This window comes from Bombina bombina, chromosome 5 (assembly GCF_027579735.1).
Source record: "Bombina bombina isolate aBomBom1 chromosome 5, aBomBom1.pri, whole genome shotgun sequence".
Taxonomy (NCBI): Eukaryota; Metazoa; Chordata; class Amphibia; order Anura; family Bombinatoridae; genus Bombina; species Bombina bombina.
The window spans coordinates 307,922,968-307,949,681 of record NC_069503.1 but is presented as its reverse complement, the minus strand read 5'-3'; the positions used below and the strand labels follow the sequence as shown (position 1 = coordinate 307,949,681).

The window sequence follows — 26,714 nt, the reverse complement described above, 5'->3', positions numbered from 1 at the left end:
CGCAAAGGAGCAGCGGCTCTACTCCGAGTTCCTCACGGATGACTGAGCTTCCCACCCTATCCCTAAGGGAGACGCCAGCTGAGAAACCCCATTTCGGCTGCTTGTGTAAATGTGATCGCTTGAACGTAATTGAGCTCTGGTTAACTGTTTCGCTAAACAAAAAAGTGTCAAAAAACACATCAAAAATAAATTTAAAAATACTATTACACTCATAATAACACTATCTGATAAAAATTATTTTTAAAAATTCCACAAAAGTTTAAGGGCTCAAAATTATGAGGTCTTGTGTGTTAGAAAAAATGCCATATGTATGTATATATATAGGTATATATATATGTATATATATACAGATATGTATTTATATGTGTATATATGTATTTACAGACATATATACATATATAGTTTGAGTTTATTATCAATCTTTGATTGTCAATAGCCATGCTCTTGATCCATTAAAGCAGGTAAACATGAGAAGTGCTACTAAGAGCTACACACTGAACTATACATGCGACAACAATAAATATTACATATTACTATTTTTTACATTGAATTACTTGAATTGTTTGCAAGTTTTAAAATTTCAATTGAGAAGTAGGTCTTAAAAAGCTCTTTTTTCCTCTTTTACACCTTCTTGAGCTGGGTGTACTTTTTTTTTAATGTATCGACAGCCTCCGACAGTGTATTAACAGTTTGCGCTTTCATTGGAAACAGGGTGTAAATGATCCCTTAACAGAGTCTAATACTTTCGGCAGCCAGACCTTCCAATATGCAAGATTACGAGTGGCGTGCTACCAGTTATGTGCGAGCGATATCAGGTTTATCTTGGTTGTTTGCGTGTGTAGAGTGCATATTACAAGTTATAAGGATAAAGATATGAGGTCTCAGGTGTTAGAAAAAAAAGGCATGCAAAGTACTTTAAATAGAGATACATATGTATATATGTATACTGTATATATATATATATATATATATATATATATATGTGTGTGTGTGTGTACAGATGTATTTATGTATTTATAGGTGTATATATGAATTTACAGACATACTGTATATACACCTATAAATACATAAATACACATGTACACACACACACATATATATATATATATATATATATATATATATATATACACTTATAAATAATTGCATTGCAGCCCTGCAGTCAAGTAGAACATGTAAAATCATATTTATGCAATATTCATATTCAATAAATTATCAGTGTATTAACTGTAAATATTTCACATTCAAATGTTCTTCACATAGCAGAATATGCTTTATGTATTTTTAAATAGATATTCCTATATATATCTGTATATACTGTATCTATACAGGTATAGATATATATTGTACCAAAATACCATCAGCTATATATAGAAATATGTATTTATGAATAAATAGAACATATTCTGCTATGTGAAGAACATTGGAATGTGAAATATTAATATTTTCGTGTCAGGTTAGCGCACTTGAGAATATGTGATCAGGTTTGCTCACGAGTAGGGTGTTTTTTCCCCCTCTATTGACTTCTATGGGGAATACCTTAACACACACACAATATCCTAATTTTTTTTTTTTTGCGTGCATTGTGCAAATACAGTTTACTTTCAACTTGTAATACGAGCGCTAGCCAACACGCAGTTAGTTAGCTGACGAGCAAGAGCGTAAAAAATACCACTTCACTTGTAATCTGGCCTTATTATTATTTGTAATATTTATAATCAACCCAGGTAAAGGATTAGTTGAGTTATGTTCATATTAAACTATCAATATGTATTAACATATGAAAATACAATCAAGCACATAGCTCCATAATTCCAACTAGGCCTATGCCTAGGGCAGCACTAGATATTACATGTATGAGTAAGTTTAAGAATTTAATAAAACAAAAAATATGTTTTTTTTAATTAAATTCAATGGCCTCTAGTTATGAAGCCGTCTACTTTCCTGCATTCGCCGGCCCAATACGCTCGCCTAATCTCGCCTACCATCACTGCCGCAGACCTGAATACGTTCGCCAAAGTTATCAAGAAAGCTGTCAAGAAGCCGCGCACCAAGTACGGAGTGATGAGGAGCGGACTGTTGTTAACTGACAGTCATCAATCTCGCTGCTCATCGGCTTTCTTGCTAGCCTGTCACTAAGCACCCACACTAAACTACACTGTTTTACCCCCTAAACCGCCGCTCCCGGAGCCCCCCGCACCTAAATAAAGTTATTACCCCCTAAACCGCCGCTCCTGGACCCCGCCGCAACTCTAATAAATGTATTAACCCCTAAACCGCCACTCCCGGACCCCGCCACCACCTACATTATACCTATTAACCGATAATCTGCCGTCCCCTATACCGCAGCCACTTATATTAAAGTTATTAACCCCTATCCTGCGGATCCCGGACCCCGCCACAACTAAATAAATTGTTTAACCCCTAAACCACCGCACCCGGAGCCCACTGCCACCTACATTACATTTATTAACCCCTATCCTGCACCCCACTACACCGCCGCCACCTACATTAAACTCATTAACCCCTAAACCGCCGCTCCTGGACCCCGCCGCAACTAAATTAAATGTTTAACCCCTTAACCGCCGCTCCCGGACCCCACCGCCACCTATATTAAACTTATTAACCCCTATCCTGCCCCCCATACCGCCGCCACATATATTAAACTTATTAACCCCTAAACCTAAGTATAACACTAACACCCCCTAACTTTAATATTATTTTAATAAATTTAAATAAAACTTACTATTATTAACTAAATTATTCCTATTTAAAAATAAATACTTACCTGTAAAATAAACCCTAAGATAGCTACAATATAATTAATAATTATATTGTAGCTATTTTAGGATTTATTTTTATTTTACAGGCAACTTTGTATTTATTTTAACCAGGTACAATAGTTATTAAATAGTTATTAACTATTTAATAACTACCTAGCTAAAATACGTACAAAATTACCTGTAAAATAAATTCTAACCTAAGTTACAATTAATCCTAACACTACACTATCATTAAAATAATTACATAAATTAACTACAATTACCTAAAATTAAATTCAATTAAATAAACTAAACTATAGTACAAAAACACTAAATTACAGAAAAAAAAATACAAGACGTTTAAACTAATTACACCTAATCTAAGCCCCCTAATAAAATAATAAATCCCCCCAAAATAAATAAATGCCCTACCCTATTCTAAATTATAAAGCTCTTTTACCAGCCCTTAAAAGGGCTTTTTGTGGGGCATTGCCCCAAAGTAATCAGGTCTTTTACCTGTAAAAAAAATACAACCCCCCCAACATTAAAACCCACCACCCACATACCCCTACTCTAACCCACCCAAACCCCCCTTAAAAAAACCTAACACTAACCCCCTGAAGATCTCCTTACCTTGAGTCGTCTTCACTCAGCCGAGCCAAATTCTTCATCCAAGCGGGGCAAGAAGAGGTCCTCCATCCGGCCGAAGTCTTCATCCAAGCTGGGCAAGAAGAGGTCCTCCATCCGGTAGAAGTCTTCATCCAAGCGGGGCAGAAGAGGTCCTCCATCCAGTAGAAGTTTTCATCCAAGCGGTGTCTTCAATCTTCATCCAACCGCGGCTCCATCTTCCAGACCTCCGACGTGGAACATCCTGCTGGCCCGACGGACTAAAGATGAATGAAGGTTCTTTTAAGGGACGTCATCCAAGATGGCGTCCCTCGAATTCCGATTGGCTGATAGGATTCTATCAGCCAATCGGAATTAAGGTAGGAAAAATCTGATTGGCTGATTCAATCAGCCAATCGGATTGACCTCGCTTTCTATTGGCTGTTCCGATCAGCCAATAGAATGCAAGGTCAATCCGATTGGCTGATTGGATCAGCCAATCGGATTGAGCTTCAATCTGATTGGCTGATTGAATCAGCCAATCAGATTTTTCCTACCTTAATTCCGATTGGATGAAGACTTCTACCGGATGGAGGACCTCTTCTTGCCCAGCTTGGATGAAGACTTCTACCAGATGGAGCACCTCTTCTTGCCCAGCTTGGATGAAGACTTCGGACGGATGGAGGACCTCTTCTTGCCCCGCTTGGATGAAGACTTCGGCTGGATGGAGGTACTCTTCTTGCCCCGTTTGGATGAAGAATTTGGCTCGGCTGAGTGAAGACGACTCAAGGTAGGGAGATCTTCAGGGGGTTAGTGTTAGGTTTTTTTAAGGGGGGTTTGGGTGGGTTAGAGTAGGGGTATGTGGGTGGTGGGTTTTAATGTTGGGGGGTTGTATTTTTTTTACAGGTAAAAGAGCTGATTACTTTGGGGCAATGCCCCACAAAAAGCCCTTTTAAGGGCTGGTAAAAGAGCTGGTTACTTTGTAATTTAGAATAGGGTAGGGCATTTTTTTTATTTTGGGGGGCTTTATTATTTTATTAGGGGGCTTAGATTAGGTGTAATTAGTTTAAACATCTTGTATTTTTTTATTTTCTGTAATTTAGTGTTTTTTTGTACTATAGTTTAGTTTATTTAATTGAATTTAATTTTAGGTAATTGTAGTTAATTTATGTAATTATTTTAATGATAGTGTAGTGTTAGGTTTAATTGTAACTTAGGTTAGGATTTATTTTACAGGTAATTTTGTAAGTATTTTAGCTAGGTAGTTAAATAGTTAATAACTATTTAATAACTATTGTACCTGGTTAAAATAAATACAAAGTTGCCTGTAAAATAAAAATAAATCCTAAAATAGCTACAATATAACTATTAGTTATATTGTAGCTATCTTAGGGTTTATTTTACAGGTAAGTATTTATTTTTAAATAGGAATAATTTAGTTAAAGGGACACTCAGGCTTTATTAAATTTTCATGATTCAGATAGAGCATGTAATTTTAAACAACTTTGCAATTTACTTCCATTAAAAAAAATGTGCACAGTCTTTTATATTTACACTTTTTTTGAGTCACCGGCTCCTACTGAGCATGTGCAAGAACTCAGACTATACGTATATGCATTTGGGATTGGCTGATTGCTATCACATGGTACAGGGGGAGTGGAAATATACATAACTTTAAAATGTGTTAGAAAAGAATCTACTACTCATTTGAAATTCAGAGTAAATGCTATTGTATGGTCTTGTTATCTTGCATTTGTTGATTATGCAAATCTGCTGTGTTTACTGGTCCTTTAATAATGGTAAGTTTTATTTAGATTTATTAAAATAATATTAAAGTTAGGGGGGTGTTAGTGTTAGACTTAGGTTTAGGGGTTAATAAGTTTAATATATGTGGCGGCGGTATAGGGGGGCAGGATAGGGGTTAATAAGTTTAATGTAGGTGGCGGCGGGGTCCGGGAGCAGCGGTTTAGGGGTTAAACATTTAATTTAGTTGTGGCGGGGTCCGGGAGCGGCGGTTTAGGGGTTAATGAGTTTAATGTAGGTGGCGGCACTGTAGTGGGGTGCAGAATAGGGGTTAATAAATGTAATGTAGGTGGCGGTGGGCTCCGGGTGCGGCGGTTTAGGTGTTAAATAATTTATTTAGTTGTGGCGGGGTCCGGGTTTCGCAGGATAGGGGTTAATAAGTTTAAGATAGGTGGCGGCAGTATAGGGGGGCAGATTAGGGGTTAATAAATTTAATATAGATGGCGGCGGTATAGGGGGCGGCAGATTAGGGGTTAATCGGTATTCTGTAGGTGGTAGCGGGGTCCGGGAGCGGCGGTTTACGGGTTAATATATTTATTATAGTTGCGGCGGGGTCTGGGAGCAGAGGTTTAGGGGTTAATATGTATAAAGTAGGTGGCGGCGGTGTAGGGGGGCAGATTAGGGATGTTTAGACTCGGGGTACATGTTAGGGTGTTAGGTGCAGACATCTCCCATAGGTATCAATGGGATATCGGGCAGCAGCGAACATAAGCTCTCACTTCTGTCAGACTCCCATTGATTCCTATGGGATCCGCCGCCTCCAGGGCGGCAGATTGAAAACCGGGTACGCTGGCCCGGAATAGTGGCGAGCGTACCTGGTAGTAGTTTGATAACTACCAAAAGTAGTCAGATTGTGCCGAACATGCGTTCGGAACATCTGTAGGGACGTAACCATCGATCTGTGTCGGACTGAGTCCGGCGGATCGTAGGTTACGTCACTAAATTCTACTTTTGCCGGGCTGTAGGGCTTGATAACTACAGCGAATCAGCTTCGCCACAAATATGCTGCAGAATTCCAGCATATTTGCGGTTGACGGCTTGATAACTAGAGGCCAATGTATCTTTGTTTCTGGCTTACCATAGCAATGGACTTGTTATGGAGTGATTTTCGAGAAAAGTGATTTTTGGAAAAACTTACACCTACACGAAAAAAACCGACTGCATGCATTGCACGATATTTTTTATCGGAAACCTAGTACTAAAAAATGGAGCTGTAAACTACTTTTAGCTGTCGGTTTTGCAGACTAATAAGAAACGAACCCTAAGGGGGAGAGAAGGGGGGGCTTGCATTAGTAAGAGAAGATGGCAATGTAGAAAATCACGTTGAACCTTTTAGTAAAGACTCGGCTACCTGTTAGATGTGAAGAGAGAAGAAGGAATAGAGAGGTGTCTTAAAGAACAAATTTATTTGGGGTGCGTTTTCCTTAGATGCTATACCAGTATTCGTTTGTGCCAAAAACAACAAGGCTAACTTTTTCTATGGCACCATAATCAGGGTTATATGTGGATGACGATGCTGACAACAAAACTGCAGAATTCTAGTCCTCCCAGAAGCACCAACCTCTGGGTCACTTAAAGGTTTTACTGCTGAAATCTCTGACCATAGTGACTTGTCAACTTGTACAAGAGCCTTTATAAAAATGAATGTACACAAGCAAGAAAAAAACACTCCTGTTTGAGAAATATTCAGATGCAGGAGCACATTCAGAGAAAACCTCTAATCAAGGCATTTACAGCTGTGTAGCATGTAGCAGGGTCGGTATTCTGAATTCTACAGTCTTTTCAGACTTAAATGACAAGAAAGGCAGGCAAAATAAATAATGAATTCACTAGTCATAATAAGTTTTATGGGGAATAATTATTTTAATTTGTTATATGAACAGAAGAAAAGACTAGTCTGCTACAATAGATAAGAATATTATTTTTGGGATACAAATAGTTAACATCATTTGCATATTGCTAATTATGGTAATAATTGTGTTTTTGTTGTTGACAAAGATGCACACACATACCGTATATATATATATATATATATATATATATATATATATATATATATATATATATATATACGGTATGTGTGTGCATCTTTGTATATATATATATATGTGTTTTTCATTCATTCCTATTAGTTAGTCCTCCGTGTTCACTGTTCCCAGGTTTCTGTTACAAGTCTTACTGAAAGTTGTGCTAATGAACAGCTGCTTGTTACGCTACAGCTCTGGTTAAAGTGATTTTGCTTGTAAAGGTTTCTAAGTGTATTGAGGGCACTGTGAGACCATTTTTTCTAAATCATCTTATTTCTTATTAATATCAATATATTACCTAGTGAAAACTAATGTTTAACATTTTTATAGACCCATATCAAGTCATATCTTATGCATCCTTAATTCACATTCCCTTCCTGGTTTTAATTTAAAATGAAAAAAGCTAAGAAAATGCGCTATAAAACATAAACCATGCTTATTAATACAAGTGTATCATCAGAATGTTCTTGTTTTTTTGGAGTAAAGTACTCGTTGTTTTGAAATTAACATTTTAGCACAAATTGTGAGGGCACCGTGAGACCATTTTTTCTGAACCATCTTATTTCTTTGTATTAAGAGCTGTGTATGGAAAAAGCTTTGCGTAGCATTAGACCTTTTTAGTTAATCAAACAATTCTTGAAATCTACACTATGTTCTCGGTAGGTTCGCATGCTAATGTATGACTCTTTAGATACATTTGTGCCCTGGGATGCAGAACACTGTGCTGAACAGTAAATCTTCTATTCAATAAAACAATAATATAACAATCTGGCTATTTGGTTCAGCATAAAAACATTTATATGTATATTCAAAATAATCATCATTTAATGTTAATTTTATAGTTTTTGATCCCCTGGTGCTGGTTTATAAGAATGCAGAAAATGTGCATATGCAGTGTGCGGGTGCTTGAATCGTTGTCATTGAAAAATATATATTTTGAAATTGTTTCTATTGAATTTCCAATACAATGCAAGAGTCAATAAAGATTGTGTTGAGACCTAATAGTCCTATTTATGCTTAGTAGTGCTGCAACTAATCGGATAAAAAATAAATAAATAATTTTTTCCTATATTTAAAATAAAATCCACATACCGAGTGTTATAAATATAAACTTCAGACTAAAACTTTACATTGACACAACTGTTCATTTTTTTAAGCAGCAGAACATTCTGTTATTCACTCTTTCAGAAACTTTGCATTGAAATGCAAAAATGTCAACATGTCCACATGCTCCTGGCTGAGGATGGCTTTCTTTTTTGCAAGCTATTTTGCCTGGAGCAGAGAAGAGGCGCTCAGGTGGTGTTGAGGTGCCTGAGATGCATAAGTAGGGTTTTGCCAATTTCACCAAGGTGGGCTATTTATCTTTGTTAGCTCTTCATCAATGCAAGGTGCCTCTTAAAGTAAGCCTGGACTTCATTCTGACATAAAAATATCTTGAATATCTATATTCAATGGTAAACCACCAGCTATAAGGTTAGGGAAAAAAATATCTAGTACACTCTTAAACTAACAGATATATACTTATAGAGGTTGAATTTGGTACATATTCCGGTTAATTAAAAATATAAAAAAAACAAAAAAGGCAAAAGGGCTAAGACTATATATCAGTAACAGGACACAGCCTTACACATATCTATATAGAGTACATATAATCAGCAATAGCAAGCAATCCGCTAATAATTGTGCAAACAGGTAATAGTGACATCAATTCATATAACAAATGCCATCAATCTAGGGCTAGGTGTAAAAAACAAGCTCAGCACTATATCATGCAAAGCATTGTCCAAATCACCTGATTTTAATATAAACAATCCAAATTATGATTCCTATTATTTCTGGGTTGCACATAAGCCAGGAGTAGTTGTAAACTTAAAAATAAACTTATAGAGTCCTGAAAAAGTGAAAAGTAAACATCTGTAGACGTCCTTTAGTCTGAGGGCATAACCATAAAACACAATATTATGTGCATAAGCTCAGTGGAGTAAAGCAGCAGGTGCTGTGCACAGACCACCTAATTGCAAACCAACTAATCGATTATGAGATTCGTTGACAACTATTTTCATAATCGATTATTATCGATTATGCCGATTAGTTGTTGCAGCTCTAATGCTGAGTATTGTTGACTTGCTTAATTTGCATGCGTAGTGTGGTTATGAATCGAAATCTTCAATAGTAAGCAATTTTTACAGTTGAGTTTTAGTGGAAGATTAATTTTATTAAACTTATTTCAAACCAATTATTCATTATTTTTGAGAATAAGATGATTCAGGAGCATTCAGAATTTCCCCATTTGTCATTATGCAGGTGGACAAGTTTTCTAGCCAGGGAACCTGTCCGCCCCCATTTGACACCAGAATGGCATTTTCTCCCGTCTGCACTTATCTTTGCACAAGTGTTTACTTGTGCTGACCCAACTCCTGCATAACGTGTTGTGCAAGAGCAGAGCTTGTTAATAATGCTGGAATAGTCATTCTGGGATGACTAAAGTTTGTCACATTTGAGGTAGTGAATGACTTAAAGGGACATTAAACATTTTTAGCTTTTGTATAAAAATTGTGTTTTGTCCCACGCTCCCTTGAGATAAAATCTAAACCAGTTATTTGATTTGCGTTTTAGTCACCCATCGAGCGTGGCACAAGCAGAATCTTTGCGTAAAACCATAAGGTGTGTAATGTACCGTTAGGAAGCTGTTGCTTCTTTAGAAGGGCTGATTCTTGTGTGTACAGGCACATAAGGACAAGCTTGCACTGCACTGGCCCAGAAGTTGCTTTGCAGCTTTTAAGCCTTTGTCTTAACATTTTTTTTGTTTGCTTTTGAAAACTTTATTCTTACTATTTTAAAATTATAATTCAAAGCTGTACAGTCTCGTAAGAATTCAAATATAGTAATTCTCTATTTAGAAAATTGATGTGTTATATGAAATCTAATTTCTGTATTGTTATTTATTGTGTTCTTCATGTATTTAATGTGTAATTTTCAGAGCCTTGATGATGGCACTATTTAATTTTTCCTTTTATAGTACGATTTTCTTCATAAATGGAGAGAGTCCACAGCTGCATTTATTACTTTTGGGAATTCAGAACCTGGCCACCAGGAGGAGGCAAAGACACCCCAGCCAAAGGCTTAAATTCCCCTCCCACTTCCCTCATCCCCCAGTCATTCTTTGCCTTTCGTCCCAGGAGGTTGGTAGTACTCTTCGGCATGGGACTGGAGTTTTAAGTAGTCCTGTCAGCCTCTTAGTGAGAGCATGGGTGAAAGTTAAAGTCTGGAGATACAGGGAGAGTCTTTCTGTGAAACCATCCCGACTCATATTAACAGCTCCACAAGCAATCAGCATTGACGAGTTTCGGTGCCTGCTTTTTTCTCTCAAGTCCATGGCAGAAGCAACGCTACTATCTGTCACACCTAAAGGGCCGTGTTCCTGTTCCACGTAGATTCTGGTAATATAATTTAATTTTACTTTCATCATGAATGTATTGTAATTAAAACTGTTTATCCGAGAGGGGCTACAACCTTTTGGGGATAACTTTAACATAGGGTCTCAGTGAGGCTCCTTTTTGTATCTAGGAACCAAGGGTTAATATCTCCTGAGGGGGGTTATTGAACAATCATATTTATTATGTGATTCTGACTGCTACTGTGTAGTGTTGTTTCAGCTAATGGCTATTTTGGAACATAACGGCATATGTCTAGTGACGCGGCCTTTAAGGTCGGGCGCGCTTTTGCATGGACTGCACGGTTTACCTTGTGACTCCATTTCCACATTCCTGACCGCGTGGTGACGGGGATATCCTGGTCCGCTGGTGTCTGGTTCTCTGGAGGTGGTGAGTGCCCCAGCCATTGGGGGTGTAAGGTGCTGTTTAGATTTTTCTTATTTGTACATGTTTTATTCAGTGTCCCAGTTATGGAGGATTCTGATTTTTTGGAGACGGATGTCTCTGATTCAGTCTCTACTTCTTGCGAAGAATATGAATTAGCCTGGGTGATACGTGCCCATCAGTTATGTTCCGAATGCCGTTTTAGAGTGTTCTGTTTCTCGGAATCGGGGCATCAGGTACCCACTGAGCCATCCGCCTCTGGGGATTCTATTTCCCATGAGACTAGTTCCCTACCACCAACTCTTACTACACGTGCAGGTAACCCAAATGCTTCTTATCCTTCTATGGAGAGTGGCCTGTTCCCACTGGAGGTTACAACATGGTTCCGCATGGCCATAACTTTGGCACTGACACATCTGCATCTCCCGGGAGTGTGCGTACAATATTGTCCGTGTTCCATTAACCGGGGCTCATGAGGCGTGGGATCGTCTGGTCCAGTTCAGCCCTCTGGGGGAGCGACTGCCCCATAGGCCTCAGGGGGTTGCGCCTTTCGTTATAGACTGGCGCGCATTCTTGTTCTACTAAGGCACGTTTTTGGCTTTGCTGGAGGATCCCACTCTTAATGGGTCTGGGGTTTCTCAGTCTTAATCTTCAACTGGCTTGCATGCATAGACATAAGGGGATGAAGTAATCTTCTTATAGTCTTTGTTATTTGTGTATCCTTTTCCAGTTCTGAGCTTGGAAGTCTCGGACCCCTGTTGGGCTGGTCCTGCGGGTCTGTCCATTCTTCTTGGGTGATAACCTTTGGGTTGCCTCATCTTTTATTTTCATCCGGTGAGGATGATTTTTATTTGGTCTAAGAAGAAGAACTTTCTTCTCTGGAATTGATACTCGCGATTTTGTGGTCGCACTGTTTTACAAAAGTCTGTCTTATCCCTCCATCTCGGGGGAGACTCTATGTGGCCTTGACAGTGTTGGGGCCCTTGTTTTCAGGCTGGTCCTGACTGGGTACATATTCTTCTGTCTTTGAGGCCTAGTTCAGACATGTGGCGCATTTTTATGTCCGGTTGGTCCGGTGAGGGCACCTAGTGATCACAATATGGTTTGTGTTGGTTACTTGTTTTATTTTACAAGCTTCAACTAGAGGGTCCGTGGTTGCTTAGGGGCATGGGGGATTGGTTCAGTCCTCATTCGCCTTTCAATCTAGTGGTCCGGGACTCCGTTGAGATCCACGGTGACATGCTCAGTCGTTTCCGATTTTTCCGGGAACTAGAGTGTTCCTTCCCGTTGTGGGTTGGAGGCTTGGAGGATTTAGTTCCTTCACACCGCCGTTCTTACGGTTTTGCCTTTCATGATCTCTTTGGAAGTGTATTTTTAGGACTTGTTCCTTTTAGAGGTTATCTTCCTTTGGGTCGAAACTTTCTGGACTACGTCCATTTTTTCTGGCGACTTTGGCCGCTTAATTAGGAAGTGAAGGCCGTGAGGCTCTGTCTTCTTTCGGGAGTTAGTCGTCTCCATATCAGGGGCGATAGAAGGTGTTGTCTCTTTTTCCAAGCTTTTTGCTTTTTTTCTGCCTGGGTTTGGGATGCTTTGCATTCTTCTCCCTTGGGTGTGGTCCTCTGGAATGTTAATCTGAAAGGATTATTGAGACTAGCCTTTCTTTCTGTTCTCCTTCTCATTTCCCTTAGTGTTGCCCTTGGGGCCTTAGTGTTGCCCTGGGGGTGTTGTTCATTCTAGGACGATTCTGGGTCCTGGGTCAAGGGTTCTTGTCTTAGATTATTCTTGGATGTCTGGAGACTTATGAAATTGTGGACTGGTTCGGGACGACCCAGTTTTTTCAGGGACCCTATGTTGCAACATAGGGGCTAGCTCATTGGGTTTGCAAGCAAGAAGGCCAGAGTTCACATCCACCTTTGGGTACTGGTTATAAACTTTATGGCCTGACTTGTCCTTTGGAGGAGTGTGCTTCTCTTCATGGCGAGTTTTTTCTCTGTTGGGTCAACAGTGGTGTCTGGAAGATTTTTTCATTTGGTCCGTGTTTTGATCATTCTATGGCTTCATGTCTTGTGGACATGTATGCTGTTCTTATCTGTGCCCTTCCCTTTTGAGGGGATAGTTGGTATTCCTTATGAGCTGAGGTTTCCTCTTCTCTTGAGGGTCTTTGTCCTGCCCTGTGTGTAGGAGGTTGGATCCGGTGGCTTATTTCTGTAAGGGGCAGCATCTGCTACTCTGTGGGCTCTGTTCCACCTGTTGGAATTTGATCTCTCTACGTAGAGACTGTCTAAGAGAGCGGTGACAGGTCTTCCTATGGAAACACTTTTCTCTGTTCCAGGTCCTAAGGGGTTCTCCTTGGGAGTGCCTTATTTTGGTAGAGCGGATTGGGTTGGCACACGAGCTCTGTAAGGGTGGGTGAGTCCCCCTTTTTTCTTAATCCATTCCTTAGGGGCTTTTGGTTGGGGTCTTTCTGTTCCCCCTGGTCCGGTGTTGGAGCAGGATCTGAGATCTGTTGCTCTCCTAAATTTGTCCTCAGTGCATTCGAGGTATGGTAAGCCTCTTGAGGTTTCTCCTTTCTCCATGTTCAAGATTTGTGGGAAGGACTGGCGGTTCTTAGATAGCCTGCAACATTTTCCGGCGGTTAGTGGATACTTAGCAATCTGAAGGATCCTATTTAAGTTTCAGAGTCATTTTTAGATGACTGCAGCGTGCAGTGTTTTTGCTTCAGGTGTTGTTCATCAGACCTATCCAAGCTTGCAACACTAGGTTTCTTTTCTGAATATTTTGGTATTCTGAGCTACCTTTATGCGACTGGGGACCTTCATCTTCAGTTGCTTTTTAGAGTGCGGTTGCACTGTGTTAGGGGAAGATCCTCTTTGTTTCAGACTCCCGACCTTATCCCATGGTTTCTGTATTTCTGGGGTCTGGACGTTGCCTCCCCTTGTTTCTATGAGACCTGTGGGTCTCTGTTGGTCTGGAGTTCATTATGCTAGCTGGACAGCTAGCTCAGCATACTAATGCACTGTGGCTACTCTGCACTGTAGCAAACCGAGGGTTGCAAGTTCGATCCCTGGTGAGGTACTCAGCCTTCCTCTTTTTGAGGTTGATAAGATTAGCAGCGCCTTGAGTCCCTTAAGGGGGATTAGCCGCGCTTTACAAGTACATTCATGTTTTCTCCATGTCTTTTCTTCTTTGTGGAAGAATATGGTAGTTTGTTCCCTTTCCTTAGTAAGGAGTGGGTTGTTTGGAGACTCCTGGAGGCTGTTGAATCAGTCGAGTCTAGTTCCTGTGGTCTCTAGCAAGACTTGTGGACTATCTGCGGTCAGTGTCCTTGGGCCTTTTCCTTTTTTTCAAGGTTGTTCTCGGCTTCGGACGAAGCAGAATTTTGTTGGGTAGGGGTTTTCAGGTTGGGCCGCCTCTTGTACCCTCCCGTTTTTGCATTTAGTGTCCTCTATAGCTTGGGTATTGTTTTCCAAAATTAATGAATGCAGCTGTGGACTCTTTCCATTTATGAAGAAAAACATAAATTATGCTTACCTAATCATTTTCTGTGGGGTGTCTGTTTTTTGTTCTTCTGGCACCATTTTACCCTGATATTTCTTCTACTGTTCCTTGTTCCTCGGCAGAATGACTGGGGGATGAGGGAAGTGGGAGGGGTATTTAAGCATTTGGCTGGGGTGTCTTTGCCTCCTCCTGGTGGCAAGGTTCTGAATTCCCAAAAGTTATGAATGCAGCTGTGGACTCTTTCCATCTGAAGAAAACTTGACAGCTCTGTGTCCCTTTTAGGTCATGAATAACATAGGCCATAGCTTTTTGCATTCTCTCCAAATTGGTAGCTGAGTTTCTCAAGTGAGCACTATGCTATATTCTTTAGGTTGTTAAAACCCTGACCCTGCAAATAAGTTTAAAACCGAAAATCCAAGATGTGGACTAGAGGCATTAACAGACAGAGAGATTGTGCAGCTGTTCCGGCAGACCTGTGAGTCAATTTTGACCCTTTACAATGAGGTCAGTGAAGTTATTGAGCCTTTAACATCTCATACACAGGCAATACCTGGGATGCTAAAATTACTTGCTGTTCTATAGTTTTTTTTTCCACTGGGTATCTCCAGCCTGTGTCCCGTGTATCATTTTTATGTTTCTGTGTCAGCAGTGGGGTTCTCCTACCATAGCCTCCCTTTTCATTCAGATGGCTACATATAGGGGACGAATTATCATTGTGCGAGCGGACATGATCCGATATTGCGGATCATGTCCGCTGCACATTGATAAATGCTGACAGCATATGCTCTCGGCATTTATCATTGTTCTGGTGAACTACTAGTACAATGCTGCCCCCTGCAGATTCACGGCCAATCGGCCGCTAACAGGGGGTGTCAATCAACCCGATCGTATTCGATCGGGTTGATTTCTGGAGATGTCTGTCCGCCGCCTCAGAGCAGGCGGACAGCTTATGGAGCAGCGGTCTTTAGACCGCTGCTTCATAACTTGTGTTTCCGGTGAGCCTGAAGGATCGCCAGAAACACGGGGCCTCAAGCTCCATACGGAGCTTGATAAATATGCCCCTTAATGCGAGCTGACACATTTGTACCCTGTGCCTGAAGTTCAGCTTGAATTTGTCTGGAAGTTGATCAAGGTTCTTTAGCCACCATTCGAACAATCCTTTGTTGCAATCTTTGATCAATTTTTCTCTTTCGTCCACATCCAGGGAGATTTGCTACAGTGCCATGGGCTGTAAACCTCTTGACAATGTTGCGCACAGTGGACACAGGATCATTAAGATCTCTGGAGATGGACTTGTAGCCTTGAGATTGTCCATGCTTTTCCACAATTTCTCAAATCCTCAGACAATTCTTTGCTGCTCTTTCTCTTCTCCATGCTCAGTGTGGCATACAGAGACACACAATAGAAAGGTTAAGTAAATTTGTTACCATTTTAACTGGGACCGGTGTGATCTCTATATTGTAGACACCTGTTAATTGATACAAGTTAGTTAAATTACTAATTACAGGAGTATCACAAACTTGGAATGCAATTATTTCTTTCAATTTTGAAAAGGTTCCAATAATTTTGTCCAGTCCATTTTTGGAGTTTTGTGTGAAATGTGTCAGATTTGGCTTTTTTTTCTCCACTTTTTTGTGTCATACCAATACAAACAAAAGAAATAAACATGAGAATGCCTAAACATTTGTAATTGCAACAATTTTATGGGTGAAGTGGTGCATTATCTGACAGAAATGCAGGGGAGCCAATATTTTTAGCCATGACTATCATATATATATATATATATATATATATATATATATATATATATATATATATATATATATATTAATGTGTTTTTTGTGAACTTTTTTTTAACCCTTACACTTCAGATCTCAAGTCACGCTAAATATTCCAGCGTTGTTTTGGATTTCACTTATTATATGAGTTCTATTTAGTGCATTCATGATATCCATTGAAAGTATAGGTTGCGCTAGAGTGATATTGGTCATGCTAATCCTTCTCTGATAAACGTGCTTCATCATGGACTTGCAATATCAAGTCGCGTGCTAATGTTAGTGTGGTCCAGCGATATCGTGTATCGCGACCCACGCTATCATTAGCGTGCCACTTTTAATCTGGCCCAGTGTGGGGGAAAATATTTTTAATATTAATTATTACATTTCATAGCATAAAGGCTAAGTCAGCTGAAACAACATATCTCATGTGTTTTACTCTTGGAAAACATTGTCTACAGGCCCATTTAAGCTCCAGAGGTAGAAATCTATAAGTCATTTCCTTCTCTTGCCCTTGTTATGCTACTCTGATTTTAGAATGGTAGATGAAAGGTTCTGAATAGTATTCTACTTAGTTTGATCTTTTAATATGGAGATATTTTCCTCTCCAGCAACAATTCATGTGATTTCTTATTGATCTTACAGTTATATTAGCTTTCATAATTTAACCTGTCAATAAAAATCAGCATTGCTAGTAAAAATCCTCCATATTTAATTGGCAATGTAAATCTTAGGGCTTTACAAGTACATTAGTAATATGGGTTATGGCGGGTTCCATGGCTCAACCTTAAATATGATTTAAATTTTATTTCCTTTCAAACATGAACCCCAGTCACTTGCTGATTTATATACAGTCTTTCCTATGGCTCTGCTCAACAGCATCTAAAACCTCATTAAATATTATACTAAAACTTTGCTAGGGCAATTAATCATTTCCATTTATAACCATATTGATGACTTGCAATGTCTCCAAAGTATATGTTGAGTTTAATATATAGAACATGCTTCTATTTTTGTATTTGAAATATCATTCTGGCACATTGAGTATGCCATAAAGTTTTGTCTGCTCATATACTCTAAAATAGGGGTGTGTTTATACATAGACCAATAACACTTGAAGGGGTAGCAAAAGTGCAACTTCATCTTATACCCTCATCTATATAAATATACTCTTTTGTATGCCTATCTCATCCTGTTTGTTTCCTGCCTTTAGCTGTAAATAAGTAATGATCTATAGGGTAATCAGTCTGAGAGACTAACTGAAGTGTAAAGCAAGATTACTAGGATAAATAGTTAGAAAACAGAAGACTATTTTAGCAACAAAAAAAATGCAGTATAATTTTGCTATAGAACAATATATTTTTAATTTCCTAAATGGTTCAGAGAGTTTAAAATCATTAATAAAAAGAAAGAAAATAAATGTTTGCTCCTCATATCATTGATTAAATAACTATTGTTTGCTAAATCTTTTATCTTCAGGTCGATGACATTATGCTGGAGAAGTCTGCTGAAAAATTTCCTTTTAATCCACCCAAGACAAAAGAAGGTTACTTCTATCGCCAGATATTTGAAAAGTACTATCCAGGACGTGCTGGCTGGTTGACTCATTACTGGATGCCTCGTTGGATTAATGCCACAGATCCCTCCGCCCGCACACTGAAACATTATAAATCTGACCTTGCTGAATAAAGCATCATTAACATTGAAAATAAAATCTTTTATTTCCCTTTTATCATTTAATGGGATTTATTCTGTGTTTATTATGAGAATGCATTTGTGAGTCTTTTCTCTGTGTCTGTCTGTCTATCTGTCTGCCTATCATCTATCTCTTTGTCTGTCTGTCTGCCTATCATCTGTCTATTATCTATCTGTCTATCTATCTGTCTGTCTGCCTATCATCTATCTATCTCTATCTGTCTGTTATCTATCTGTCTATCTATCTGTCTGTCTGCCTATCATCTATCGCTCTGTTTGTCTGTCTGTCTATCTATCTTTCTATCTGTATAGTTCATACCAGCTCATTTTATTTAAATTGTGTATTATTAGGCTGCATTTGAAAACTGTAGCTTTGTCATATGAAAGTAATTAGTCTGCAACATATTTACATGGGACACACTGTGACTATGGGATCATCAACTTCAGTCCCTTTTCTAATGTTTAGCAGCTTATTTTTTTCCTCAAAATACCATCTGCCTTTAATAACCATAGACAAACTAGACTAGTAGTGTAAACAAGCTAGAGTGCTTTATTCATTTTACAATAATATATTAAGAGGCTACTGATGGATCTAGGAAATCTACCTAAAGTGTGAATTTTACTTATGTTTGTGACCTGTGCCAATCATAACCACCACCTCCAAGCAACCAGTGTTGATAGGAGCACCTCCAAGCAACCAGTGTTGATAGGAGCACCAATAAAGAACTTAGATTTGCTCCACTCTCGAAGATGCACCTTGCATCAATCTATTACCACCTGGTTAAACCATGAAAGCATAACACAATCGTTTTGACAGAATTTAAAGGCAGGGGGGCACTAGCCCCACCAGCATGATGGCTGGCCCCCATGTTCCCCCCAAAGGTTATCAGCCCTTATTTGCCCACCACCACTTTGCCCAGGTTCCCCACAGCTCTGCCTTATACCCCGATGCCGCCCATGACCATGGCTGGACTGTCATCCGACGGACATTTGTCCGACTGACATTTGTGTGACGGATAATATTTCGACAGACAAATGGCCATTGGATAACAGTCCGGCCACTCGATAGATAGATAGATAAGGATATATACAGATCGAAAGATAGATAGACAGACAGATAGATAAGGATAGATACAGATCGAAATATAGACAGATAGTTAACAGCACATTGTGGGGGTGGAACTCATGGTTAGGTTCCCAGAGGTGGTTGCAGCGCCCAAGATTCTGAACAGAGCACTCTAGAGCTTATTTGCCCTTGGCCAATGTCGGAACACAGTCTCTCGGACATATGTCTGACGGACAAATGTGCTTTGGCATTCTGTCCATCTGCATTTTGTCCGAGCACCGCCCATGACACATCTGTATCTGGCCACCTAATGCCTACCATGCTCCCATTGTGTCCCCTCCAGAAAGTGTTCCCTATAAGTAAATCCTGGAGATGCCACTGCTTAAAGGGAGAATATGAACTCAGGCAAGAAGCTGAAATAGTTTATTGCTTTTAAAGGTGTAGCAAGAATACTCTTTCATATGGGCTGAAATCTCTCTTCCACCTCCCACTTGGTAGTTTGATGTCATCTGTTACCTCTTTTTTTTTTACAAAGTTTTTCTATAATCATACTCCAGTTTTTAAATTTTCAGTATAGTTGCCAGTTTCAACTGCAAAACCAGCTATTTCAAGTGGCAAAATAAAGGTAAATTCGCTATTTGTAAATAGTTTACTACACTCCTGCAGTCAAAATGGAAAATCTAGAGCACATCAAAGGGACACAAAACGCAATTTTTTTCTTTCATTCTTAAGATACAACATAGATTTGTAAGCAACTTTCCAATTTGCTTCTATTATCAATTTTGCTTCATTCTCATAGTATCCTTTGTTGAATGAGCAGCAATGTACTGCTGGTAGCTAGCTGAACACATCGGTAAACCAATGACAAGAGGCATATATGTGCAGCCACCAATCAGCAGTTATCTCCCAGCTCCTGGGCCTACCTAGGTATGCTTTTCAACAAAGGATTTGAAGAGAACTAAGAAAATTAGATAATAGAAGTAAATTGGAAATTTATTTAAAATTGTGTACTCTATCGGAATCATGAAGGAAAAATTTGGGGTTTCATGGCCGTTTAGAATCTACACTAAAAAATAGAGCGCCACTTATTACTTCTATATGACTGATTAACACGTATAAATAAACACACACAACAAACATTTAAGCAATAAAACAAACACTTTCATTTCTCATATTAAATGTAGAGTAATTTTTCTCCTTTTTTGTTTGTGCAATTTCTCACAGTGTATGCAGCTCCTTAAAGGGCCACTGTAAGTAAATATTTTCTATGCCTGTTACTAACTAACTACCCCAAATACACTTTTTATCAATAGCATTTCATTAACATATCTCTACCGTATATCAGAAATCTTGTCTGCAAATTTAATTGTTTTCCAAACCCACTCCGTGGGTATCCTTTGCTCTGTACCAATCCGTTTACAATACCTAGGTTTCAAAATGGCGCTTTAAACACAAAGTTATTGGTTTAAGTATTTTGAACACACAGTGCTGAAAATAGTGGGCAGGATAACGTGACATCATCGGCGAATAAAAGATATGACTTTTAGAACTTTATGAAACTTTGTTTTGGAGAAAATATAGGTCAGTAGGTTTTAATTAATGTTTATTAACTTTAATATGTTAGTTGTTTAGCTTAAAAATTATAACAGAAAGTAATCCTTTAAAGGGACAGTTGCAGTTTCCATAAAATCACAAGCTACAAATCTGGAATACAAAGCAGATAGAGAGGCCTATTTAACAAAGGTCTGTCGGATCTCGCTGAATGCGGAGAGCAATACGCTCTCCGTATTCAGCATTGCACCAGCAGTTCTTGTGAACTGCTGGTGCAACGCCGCCCCCTGCAGATTTGCGGCCAATCGGCCGCCAGCAGGGGGGTGTCAATCAAACCGATTGTACTCGATCAGGTTGAATTGCGGCGATTCCTGTCCGCCTGCTTTAGACCGCTGCTTCATAACTGGTGTTTCTGGCGAGCCTGCAGGCTCGCCAGAAACACGGGCCCTCAAGCTCCACCAGAGCTTGATAAATAGGCGACATAGTGTAAAAAACACCATCTGAGTGTAGCAATTAAGTAAAAACCATATGCCTTTAATATAATCAAAATGCACTCACACAGATCACCCGCCTCAAACATATGAGGTATGATTAAAATGTTGATGCAAATATCCCTCTAGGCACAAGAGCGTCTCTCTTGTTACAGGCTGCAGGGAGATATTAATTAAACCCTTAGTTAACACCAGGCCCTCCCTCCCAGATGAGGTGCCAGTGAGCTGGGCCTCTGGTGATCGAATCCAAATAAAGCAAGGAGGACGGTCACACATCCACTATATAGAGAGCTTGTATGTTGAAGTGGGCAGAGCCTCTGAGGAAGCGGGGAGGAGCCCTGTGAAATGCTCCAGCCATGCCCACTGATTGATGCTAACAGGAGCACTATCATGTAAGACCTGCGTGTCTGAAAGCCGCATTTGACAGACACGCTAGGCCGCGTCGGTGCAGCTTTTGATGTTTTGACTAAGACATTTCATATCAGGCTCATAAGGAACCATCCAGGCTAGTTCTGAGCTGAGGAAAGGGAGAGTGAGACACCGGAGGGTAGCAGTCCTCTCACAAACAACCGAACAGACTGTTTATAATAAGAGAGACGCTGCTGTGCCTAGAGGGATATTTGAATCAATATTTTAATCATACCTCATTTGTTTGAGGGTGATCTGTGTGAGTGCATTTTGATTTTATTAAAGGCATATATTTTTTACTTAATTGCTACACTCTGATGGTGTTTTTTGCGCTCTATCTGCTTTGTATTCCAGATTTCATGGCCGTTTAAAGGCTAGATTACAAGGGGCACACTATTAAGCTCTCCCGCTTATTGCATGCGTGCATCGGGTTAGTGACATCGGGTTAGCGCGTGCATTATAGGTTGAGAGTAAAAAGCGCAAACCCAACGCGCACAAAAAGACAAACTTCAAATTTTGTGACTGCTTTAACATATACCCGCATAGACATCAATGGCATGCGAAAATTTGAAGAAAAAAATGAACACCCTTATTCACACATTTAACCAAGAGTGCTAACCCGACATGAAATATGAATATTTCACATTTGAGTGTTCTTCACATAGATGGAAATGTTCTATTTATTCATATATATATATATATATATATATATATATATATATATATATATATATATATATATATATATATATAATGTGTTTTTAAATATATACATCTATACCTATATACATATACAGGGAGTGCAGAATTATTAGGCAAGTTGTATTTTTGAGGATTAATTTTATTATTGAACAACAACCATGTTCTCAATGAACCCAAAAAACTCATTAATATCAAAGCTGAATATTTTTGGAAGTAGTTTTTAGTTTGTTTTTAGTTTTAGCTATTTTAGGGGGATACCTGTGTGTGCAGGTGACTATTACTGTGCATAATTATTAGGCAACTTAACAAAAAACAAATATATACCCATTTCAATTATTTATTTTTACCAGTGAAACCAATATAACATCTCAACATTCACAAATATACATTCCTGACATTCAAAAACAAAACAAAAACAAATCAGTGACCAATATAGCCACCTTTCTTTGCAAGGACACTCAAAAGCCTGCCATCCATGGATTATGTCAGTGTTTTGATCTGTTCACCATCAACATTGCGTGCAGCAGCAACCACAGCCTCCCAGACACTGTTCAGAGAGGTGTACTGTTTTCCCTCCTTGTAAATCTCACATTTGATGATGGACCACAGGTTCTCAATGGGGTTCAGATAAGGTGAACAAGGAGGCCATGTCATTAGATTTTCTTCTTTTATACCCTTTCTTGCCAGCCACGCTGTGGAGTACTTGGACGCGTGTGATGGAGCATTGTCCTGCATGAAAATCATGTTTTTCTTGAAGGATGCAGACTTCTTCCTGTACCACTGCTTGAAGAAGGTGTCTTCCAGAAACTGGCAGTAGGACTGGGAGTTGAGCTTGACTCCATCCTCAACCCGAAAAGGCCCCACAAGCTCATCTTTGATGATACCAGCCCAAACCAGTACTCCACCTCCACCTTGCTGGCGTCTGAGTCGGACTGGAGCTCTCTGCCCTTTACCAATCCAGCCACGGGCCCATCCATCTGGCCCATCAAGACTCACTCTCATTTCATCAGTCCATAAAACCTTAGAAAAATCAGTCTTGAGATATTTCTTGGCCCAGTCTTGACGTTTCAGCTTGTGTGTCTTGTTCAGTGGTAGTCGTCTTTCAGCCTTTCTTACCTTGGCCATGTCTCTGAGTATTGCACACCTTGTGCTTTTGGGCACTCCAGTGATGTTGCAGCTCTGAAATATGGCCAAACTGGTGGCAAGTGGCATCTTGGCAGCTGCATGCTTGACTTTTCTCAGTTCATGGGCAGTTATTTTGCGCCTTGGTTTTTCCACACGCTTCTTGCGACCCTGTTGACTATTTTGAATGAAACGCTTGATTGTTCGACGATCACGCTTCAGAAGCTTTGCAATTTTAAGAGTGCTGCATCCCTCTGCAAGATATCTCACTATTTTTGACTTTTCTGAGCCTGTCAAGTCCTTCTTTTGACCCATTTTGCCAAAGGAAAGGAAGTTGCCTAATAATTATGCACACCTGATATAGGGTGTTGATGTCATTAGACCACACCCCTTCTCATTACAGAGATGCACATCACCTAATATGCTTAATTGGTAGTAGGCTTTCGAGCCTATACAGCTTGGAGTAAGACAACATGCATAAAGAGGATGATGTGGTCAAAATACTCATTTGCCTAATAATTCTGCACTCCCTGTATATATATATATATATATATATATGATTTTATATACTGTAGGTATAGACATAAGCAGATATATATATAGGAATATCTATATATATAAATACTTAGAGCATTGGAATGTGACATATTTACAGTAAATACATAGTTAAACACTTTATTAAAAATTAATATTGCATAATATGATATATATTAGAAAAATGATGTTGGTACTCCAGCTCAAACCCAATTTAGAGATAATTTCGTGGATAACCCTGGATAACTAGAAGGGGTGTATCCAAGGGTGCAAGCGGGGCATATGTATTAAATTTGAACCAATAAAGAAAAAGAAAACACAGCAAAAGAGAAAAGAACAGTAAGCCCTATGCCAGCACTATCCATCAAGTCAATTAGAAAAGGGCATCCAGAACTGCCTCTAAGAGCAATTGGTCCTGAAAAATAGGAGCCCCTCCCCCTGGTATGAATGCATAAACAATCATAAGGAGAGTTGATCATACATTTATTAAATATATCAAAAGGATGTCTCTAAAAGCATATATTAGTAAATCAAAATAAAGAATTATTAATAGTGCCTATATATATCTACCAATTGGGAAAAAAGAGAAAATATATACCGGTAAGAACTATCCAGTTTAATATCCCACAGGAGGGTCCCTTAGGCCAGGGCTAATCCTCAGTAGGTTGTACCCCGTGAGTGGGATATCAGTTTTTCACTGCATCATATATACAATATAACGGCTGGTCTGTGCTGCGTGTGTCACTTCCCTGTTACTAATACAGCTATACCGCTTTGTTGACTAACACTAACTAAATACTTTTGCCTATAGCTTGGAGGACTTTTGTATGGATATTCAAGAGACTCAGTGTTGATATACTTGTTATGTACATTGGACTGTAATATAAGCCATATACTGCAGCTACTGCTTTAGCTAGGGCTAATGGATGCATGCAAGCGACTTACAGCAATTTTTTACTAACTGTTACTTACTGAACTCTTCTCCTAAAGGGGTATATTTTCTCTTTTTCCCCAATGGCCATTGTTTATTCATTCATACTGGTGGGAGGGGCTTCTTTCTTCGGGACCAATTGCTCCTAGACACAGTTCTGGATGCCCTTCTCTTGATGGATAGTGCTGGCATAGGGCATACTGTTTTTTTCTCTTTTGCTGTGTTTTCTTTTTCTTTATTGATTTTCAGCCAAATCTGACTAATTCCATGCAAAACTCCAAAAATGTACTGGACAAAATTATTGCCACTTTCTCAAAATTGTAAGAAAGAATTGCATTCCAAGTTTGTGATGGTCCTGTAATTTGCAATTAAACTCACCTGTATTAATTAGCAGGTGCTGACAATATAGAAATCACACCGGCAACAAGTTAAAATGGTGAAAATGTACTTAACATTTCTGTAGTGTGTCTCTGTGTGCCACACTGAGCATTGAGAAGAGAAAGAGCAGCAAAGAATTGTCTGAGGATTTGAGAACAGCAATTGTGGAAGAGCATGGACAATCTCAAGGTTACAAGTTAAATCTCCAGAGATCTTAATGTTCCTGTGTCCATTGTGCACAACATTGTCAAGAGGTTTACAGCCCGTGGCACTGTAGTTAATCTCCCTGGACGTGGACGAAAGAGAAAAATGTATCAAAGATTGCAATGAAGGATTGTTTGAATGGTGGATAAAGAACTTTGATCAACTTTCAGACAAATTTAAGCTGACCTCCAGGCACAGGGTACAAATGTGTCAGCTCGCACTTTATGTCATCATCTTTATAAAAAGGGACACTATGGTAGGAGACCAAGGAGAACCCCACTGCTGACACAGAAACATAAAAAGCCAGATTGGAGTTTGCCAAAACTTACCTGAGGAAGTCAAAATCCTTTTGTGAGAATGTGCTGTGGACAGAAAAAACAAAATTACAGCTTTTTGGTAAAGCCCATCATTCTACTGTTTTCAGAAAAAAAATGAGGCTTTTAAAGAAAAGAATACAGTCCATACAGTCAAACATGGTGGAGGTTCATTGATGTTTTGGGGTTGCTTTTCTGCTTTAGGCACTGGATGTCTGGATGTCTTGACTGTGTGCATGACATTATGAAATATGAAGACTACCAAAGAATCCTGTGGTGCAATGTAGAGCAAAGTGTCAGAAATTTGGATCTCTGTCAGAGGTCACGGGTCTTACAGCAGGACAATGACCCAAAGCACACGTCAAAAAGCACCCAGAAAGGGTTTAAGAAAAAGCGCTGGAGAGTACTGAACTGGCCAGCAATGAGTTCAGATCTCAGTCCCATAGAGCACCTGTGGAGAGATCTCAAAACAGAAGTTGGGGGAAAATTTTATTTTTTATTTTTTTCCAAGGGGTGTTCTACGAAATATTAAATTGAGGGTGACAATAATTTTGTCCAGACTATTTTTGGAGTTTTGTGTGGAATGTGTCAGATTTGGCTTTTTTTCTCCACTTCTTTGTGTCATACCAATACAAACAAAATAAATATGCATGAGAATGCCTACTCAATTGTAATTTCAACAATTTTCTGGGTGGTGCATTATCTGACATAAATGCAGCGGTGCCAATATTTTTGGCCATGACTATATATATATATATATATATATATATATATATATATATATATATATATATATATATACACACACACACACACATACATATTTAGTCATGTACATGTATGTATCTCTATGTTACAGCCCTTTGCCTGCCTTTTTGCGACCTCATATCTTTGCACCTTATAACCTTTTAATGCAATTTTTTTTTACATTTTTTTTAATTATATAGTGTTATTATAAGTGTAACTGTACTTTGTAATGTAATGTATTTTGATGTATTTTGTGCCATTTTTCCATTTTGCTTCATTCTC

General features: G+C 39.0%; 1 protein-coding gene across 1 annotated transcript in view; it reads left to right on the top strand.

Annotated features, from left to right (window-relative positions):
• Positions 1-18,029, top strand: part of ASNS (asparagine synthetase (glutamine-hydrolyzing)) — a 111,345-nt gene extending 93,316 nt beyond the window's left edge. Inside the window, exon 12 of the mRNA XM_053714085.1 lies at positions 17,769-18,029. Within this exon, the coding sequence (XP_053570060.1) occupies positions 17,769-17,978 (210 nt within the window). The 3' untranslated portion in view covers positions 17,979-18,029. The remainder of the gene's footprint in view (positions 1-17,768) is intronic.
• Positions 18,030-26,714: the final 8,685 nt, after the last annotated feature.